The 6,911-nt window shown below is 41.3% G+C and overlaps 1 protein-coding gene across 2 annotated transcripts in view; it reads right to left on the bottom strand.

Moving 5' to 3' along the window:
- Positions 1-6,911, bottom strand: part of cntn2 (contactin 2) — a 42,855-nt gene that overhangs the window by 16,259 nt on the left and 19,685 nt on the right. For both annotated transcript variants that reach the window (XM_037975479.1, XM_037975480.1), the window contains exons 10-15: positions 5,558-5,687; positions 5,279-5,429; positions 3,883-4,010; positions 2,122-2,297; positions 866-986; positions 231-389 (exon numbers count right to left, since the gene is read on the bottom strand). In XM_037975479.1, coding sequence (XP_037831407.1) covers positions 231-389; positions 866-986; positions 2,122-2,297; positions 3,883-4,010; positions 5,279-5,429; positions 5,558-5,687 — 865 coding nt within the window. The remainder of the gene's footprint in view (positions 1-230; positions 390-865; positions 987-2,121; positions 2,298-3,882; positions 4,011-5,278; positions 5,430-5,557; positions 5,688-6,911) is intronic.

Here is a 6,911-nt window from a genome sequence, read left to right as displayed (position 1 = left end):
AAAATAAAATAAGAAAAGTCTAGTTATTTCCATGCAGTGTCCAGAAAGAGGTGTTGTTCAGCTTGTAGGGCACCACAACTGCTTCCACCCACCTCCATCATCATCATCATATGAAATAACTTTTTGTCACAACAAAAAATAGTGGCTGGTAAAATATTTAATTTCCACCCCTGCCTCTATCTGTCCTCTTAATTTATGTAACACACACACACACACACACACACACACACCTGTCCTCATCTTCCTCCACTCTGACGACAGAGACGACCGGCCCATGATGATGTATCTGCCGATGGGACTGTGGTTATCGTAACCACGACTCCACCTCAGCTCCACAGACGTCTCTGCCACGTTCTTCACCAGCAAACCTCCAGGTGGTCCAGGGGGGCCTGCACAGGGGAAAAAATAAAAAAAATTAACTCATTCCTAACATAATTACATTTAAACCTGCCAGGAGGAGCACATGAACTTTGATCCATACTTTAAATATTACACTCTATTTCTTTTTACCACATGGTACATTTATACTACAAGGTGCGTCTGATGGGCTACATACAGGGGATCTACCTGGACAGAATAACAGGAAAACAAATCCTAACCAACTTGACATGAAACTGTGTAGAAGATCATGTTTGGGATTTATTGGAACGATCGATTCTTCCAATGAAAATTAGATACAATAAAAGCAAAGATGAACACACCACATGCTCCTTGTTGTCACACCAGCTTGTGTTTACCCTCTTCTGTAAATCTGCACACCTTCATAATGCTTAGTGAAGCTAATCCTGCCATGTTGTTTAAGAAGTTGTACGATGCCTTTGTTTCCTGTAGAGGGAGCTGTTGTGAGCAGACTGATGGGTCTTACCTCGGATGACCAGTTTAGCTGAAGAAGAAGCACTGTCCACAACAGTCTGAGCCGTGCAGGTAAATAATCCTGCCTGACTCAGCTGAGCGTTCACAATCAGTAGGTCACCGATGTTTTCCTTCTGAACACACAGAAAACAGTAAAACGGTGTAGTTCTGTTGAGTTTAACAAACAGAACATAGATAAAAACATTATCTGCTGTAAACAACAAAAACTGTTAGCCACACACAACACAAACAGGTAAATATGACCACCAGATATCCAGAACACACCACTGCACTGCACATGGTTAGGTGTGTCAGGTATGATCACATCTTGAAATGAACTCATTTTAGTCCAGATTAAATATTGTCTCAAATAATAATGGCACCACGGTGCTTTGCTGACTGATAAAAATCTGGAAGCTAAAACATTTACCTTTAACTTTGATAGGTTAACTCTGAACAATGAAGGTAAAACACGACCAGTGGAGATAGTTCCCAGGTAAAAACCCTGAGAACTGATGGAGCTGTAGTAAATGTTGCTGCCTCCACCAGACTGAACAAGCTGGGAGATTAGAGGAAAGTTCTCTGCATTAATCATAAGCATCATTTATTTCAAATAACATTTTGGTGTCACTTTGTTTTTCCAGGCAGTGCTGGTATAAGAAAACCAGCAAGAGGAAACAATGCTTGAACTTTTTATTTGCAATGTCAGAAGATGTTTTGATGACTGCCTGGCCACAGTCCTAATTTACTTCTACAGTAGCTGTTTGGTCTGCATGAAATTTGTCCAGAAGTAAAAAACTAAACATTTTTAGGGTAGGTTTATTTATGGTGTTGGTTTTATTCTATTGACCAAAGCTACTGAAAATAAAAAGAATAGCATCAGAGTATGTGTTGGAAGGACTCAGCTACTACTACAAATGTTAGCTCAATATCTGTAAAACTGACAGAGTTATAGCCATTTTTGAGTTGGCTGAGTTCCATTAGCTGTGGCAGCCATCTTGAATTGGGCTGAATCCAGTTGTAGATGTACATCCACTGATTACTGTTTAAGAGTTTCAATAAAATCTGGTCACTGGTTCATGAGATGTTGTGTCTTGCTAACACACACACACACACACACACACAGTGATGGAGGTCTGAATCCTCCAGCTGTATTCTGACCTGACACACTGTCATGTTAAAAATGTATTCAGTAAAACTGTTTTACTGGATCATTTCAACGTGCATTTGACTCCAAACAAAGCATTCCTCACAGCTCACAGCACTCACCCCCTCCACTCTGTGATACGGTCCAGCAGAGCTCTCCAGGTCCAACAGGACCCCGTTCAGAGCCCAGGTGAAAGTCAGGTCCATGGTGGGGTCATGGGAAGCGTGACACTGCAGGGTGACGTTCTCCCCCTGGTTGATGTCAGCATTGGAGGGAGCCAGTGTGATCTTAGTGGCGTCTGAACATTGAACAGTATAAAAATTAGTTGAGGAGTGGTTCAATGTCTCATGACACTGAAAAGTCTGATGTTGTGGACCAGATGGCTCCTGGTGCTGCTGTTAGGTAAGATCAGAACCACCCATCTCTGAGCACTAAGTGTAAATAGATTGAATACATCAGATTCATATAAATTAAATAGGTCAGAATGGCGGAGCAGTGGTTAGCACTGTCGCCTCACAGCAAGGAGGCCACAGGTTTGCCTCCAGGCCTTTCTGAGTGGAGTTTCAATGAACCAAAAGCATGCATGTTAGGTTAATTGGTAACTCTAAACTATCTGTAAGTGTGAGTGAGCATGTGAATGGTTGTTTGTCTCATCTGTCTCTATGTGGCCCTGGGATGGACTTACGACCTGTCCAGGGTCTACCTCTCATATAATGACCACTGGAGATAAGCACCAGCTCCCAGCTCAGAGGAAAAAGTAGGTAAAGAAAATGGATGGACGGATGGATGGATGGATGGACGGATGGATGGATGAATGGGTAAACTAAATAGCCTTTAGCAGCTCTTTTCTATTGTTGCCAGGACTATTGAGATATATATATATATATATATATATATATATATATATATATATATATATGATCATATATCTGACAAATGGAACTATGGGGGCATACTAAAATCGTGAGGGATCCCCGAAATGGAAACTTAAGATCTTTTCAACTAAGTGATTTAATGGCCTGAATGCAGTGTCCAAGTTAGGCAGGGTTGCCCACAGCAATATGGAGGTTCCCCATTTAGGAATGCAAATGTCTTGTTTTGACCCAAGTCTTGGTTCTCAGTTGTGATTAAAATCTAGAGGTATATTAGCCCACATTTGATGTTCTCTTGGCTCTTATTCAGTGTCCAAAGTGAGCTTGGTGGCCCTGGGTACTATGAGGATCCTCAATTTGGAAATAGTTGGTGTACTGCCTCAGTTCTGCCCTATTATGGAATCCATCAGCATTCAACAGTCCATTATCTAAGTTATGCCTAAGGTGCGTTGAAGTCTGGAGATTACATATTTAGAAAATGGGATCTCCATGTTGAAATTCAACAGTCTATTGCCTAAGTTTGATTGCATCCTGGTGTTGGAACACGACAGAACGTTGCCTACATTAAGATAAGAGACTGTATCTTTGTAATTAGAATTCAGTTTTTGAAATCAGAGATTGTGTTTTTGGAACTGGGATAATGTTGAAGATTGCATTCTTGGAAGTAAACTTAGCATTACTCTGATTGGCTCAGCATAATAAGCCCCTCTCAGATGAGAATATTTGATGATTCTAAGTGTGGGAACAGTTTACTAATAGCAGCACATCTCCTGGTAAAATGTTGGGTTTGGAAATTCAATTCCAAGCTACCTGTTCCCAACAATGGACAAAATCTACTGCGTAAAGCATCCGTGGAATTCTTCCAAAATTCAATCATAAGTCAATTACAAGCAGAGATAATTACTTTTCATGTAAGTGGTCAGTTTGACTGAGTTCACTTTCAATAACCTCCAGTTCATACTGAAGTGGAACAGTTCTGTATCTAGTTACTAACAATGTGACTGAGTTTACCTCTAACAGACAGGTGTCCAGTGCTGTTGGCTTTTCCCAGGTAGTTCTCAGCAAAGCAGGTGTATTTTCCTTCATCTGCCCTGCTGATGTTGTAGATCCACAACGTTCCATCTGGAGTGACTGAGATTCTGAAGACACAAAGTGCAGCTGATGAATCACAGTAATATTAGGACCTGAATGACAGGTAGATCCAATTTTAACTCCTGAATAAAATACTACTGCCCAGCATAATGGGCATCACATACTGTCTTTAACTTTACACTTTCTCCTGTTGTTTCAGCCAGCCTGAACTGTTAGTCACATGACAGTGGTATGGAATTACAAAATCTGTCCTGGTCCATTCTTACCTCACCCAGTTCTGCCCCTAACTTGGGATACAATTGGTTACATTACAACATGTCCCTTTTACATCAATATGAACATATCATAGGCACCAGGATCAAGCTGTGCTTTATTTCATAGTCAACATTATTATATACCATAACCATAATGTTCTTATCTTTGGAACAAATATTTATAATAATTAAACACTTGTTAAAAACAGGAAGTGCTTACACTCTGTTCCTGAGTAAAATACCTGTCCCAGACACAGACTCTGGACAGTGCAGAATTATCAAAACTGATGACACAACCTAGTCTGATTGTGTTTTTAGGCAAACATGTTAAAATGTCAAATTACTTCAGAAGCTTAATGTCTGATTTGAATAGATTCTTCCATCTTAGGATCCAGAGTTATTAGAAAACAGCTCTGAATGTGGAGGCCTAACCATGCTAATTACAATAAGAACAACAAAACGTGGCCCAAATTTGCTTATCTTCATTTTAAAAGTGTACTTCCTCTACATCTGGGCAGATGGTTTATTTTTGTATCTAAGAAGTCTGGGTACATGCTGATCAAAGCCACAAAGGTATGATATGGTGGTAGTTAACTGTCAGCACAACTTTCCTTGTAGCTGAAATCTGCAATTAGGCATGATGTCTGAACTTTATTTTTGCCTAAAAAGAGCACTTTCCCCATGTGGTCCTTTTTTTCTGCTGATGATGCACAAGCAGTCATTATCTGTTAGCAGTCTTAGCATCGTCACGGCTAACAGCACAGTGAGGTAACAAGTATTTTTATCGCAGCCTAATTCAGGGCAGAGTCAGGCTCATATTACTCACAAGTAAGTCAGTCATAGCTAGGAACCCAGTATCAGTCGATCTTTATTTTTAAATGACTCTGACCAATATGTGGGACTACTTTACTTTATCAGTACAGTGATATCTACAGTAGGTTCACATCGTCCACAGCCAAAGTCTAAAATGGGTCCAGGAGTCTGGATCAGTACTGTTTCTGGCTGTACAATGACACCTGGGGGGTCAGAGTAAAGAGTGAAAGGATGAAAAGGCGTGCTACCTGCTGCTGTTGACGAGCAGCTCTGTCCCACGGCTCCAGAACAGGATGGGTTTTGGTGCTGCTCGAGGCCGACACTCAATCCTCACCTGCCCCCCCCTGGCTGCTGGGATCAGTTTCCTGACTGGATTCAACCTGAAGTCTGGAGCCTGGACTAGAAGGTAGACACAAACAAGAGTGACATCATAACCTCGTTAACATTTAACGTTTATAGGAACAATTAAAACAATTAGGACGATTTGGACCAGAGCTGGATTAAAGGAGGTATCGGACTCCTCCTACCTTGGACTCGTAGCTCTGCAGAGGAATAGATGGTGCCATGCTTGTTTTCAGCTACACACTGGTACATCCCAGAATCCTCCAGGGCCAAGTTACTGATTTTAAAATGAACTCCATTCACCACCACACGGTCCTGAAGACCAACAAGGAGAAGGTTTACGAGACGGGAGCAAAAAGAGAGACAAGAAGGAGTCAGAGTCACTCTGCCAAAGAGACAGAAGGTGTCCACAGAGACCAGAGACACTGTTGGAAGGATCATAAAACCAGCTTCTCAAACATCTCCACATTCTAGATGGAGCAGGATCTGAAATGATATAAAACTGTTGCCTTTTTATGGCCTTCGTGTCTACAGATGGTGCACCAGGACACAGATTTAAAGTTTCTGAGATCATTGATAAGACACTTTGTGCCATGAGACAGGACCTGATTGTCCTTCAGCGATCGGACCATTGCATTTACTCTAAAGTCTAATAGCTACAGAAATGGATTTAAAGGGTTGATTAGTTATTCTTAAAGGGGGCCTATTATGCTTCCTTGAACAAGTCAGGATAAGTCTGTGGGCTATACAAAACATGTTCATTACATTTAACACACAATTATTCTCAGATATTGAGATTTCACCTGATCAGTTCTGTTTTGAGCTCATTTCAGAATGAGCAGTTTTAGGGCTATGTCACTATTATGCAAATAGGCTGCTGTTGGCCACGCCCCCCAACTCAGTGTCCGCTCTCAGAACATAAAAACTCTCTGAAGGATTAAAGGCTGCGGATCTGAGGCACATTTATATCATTATGAAGTCAAACAAACAAACAAACAAAAACAACAATAAACAATAAACTAGAACTGCAAGCAGTTATCAACGGGTTCCAAGCCCCCACGCTCCGCCCCTGTCCGCGCGCTCCGACCCCGGCGTCTCGCTGGCGTGGCTTCGCCGCCTCTCTCGGCGAGCGGGCTGAGTCGAAGCTCGCCAGGACGGTGAGTACTCAAAGGCGCTTCGTAAGAAGCAACGGTAGAATTTGTGAAGAAAGCTCGGGAAGGAAAAGCTAACTGTCATTTGATACCACACAGAGGCAAAGAAATAAATTCATAAAAAATTCAATATTTAATTGAAAAATACAAAAATATTCTCAGATGATCAAGTCTACATATGTAATAATATGCATTTATCTCCATGTCTCTAAANGGAATTTCTTTCTTTTCTACATTACATCCAACCTGTGGAGTATAACCACTGACAACATTCAACATCAGACCTTTAACTTCTACCTTTAGACATGTCGCCCTATCTGACACTCTTTTTACCTCGACTACATTCCTTGCTAACTCCTCCTTCAGAACCACCTGTACTCCATTTCTC

The sequence above is a fragment of the Kryptolebias marmoratus genome, linkage group LG4, assembly GCF_001649575.2.
Source record: "Kryptolebias marmoratus isolate JLee-2015 linkage group LG4, ASM164957v2, whole genome shotgun sequence".
NCBI lineage: Eukaryota > Metazoa > Chordata > Actinopteri > Cyprinodontiformes > Rivulidae > Kryptolebias > Kryptolebias marmoratus.
This window is presented reverse-complemented; position numbering and strand designations above follow the sequence as displayed.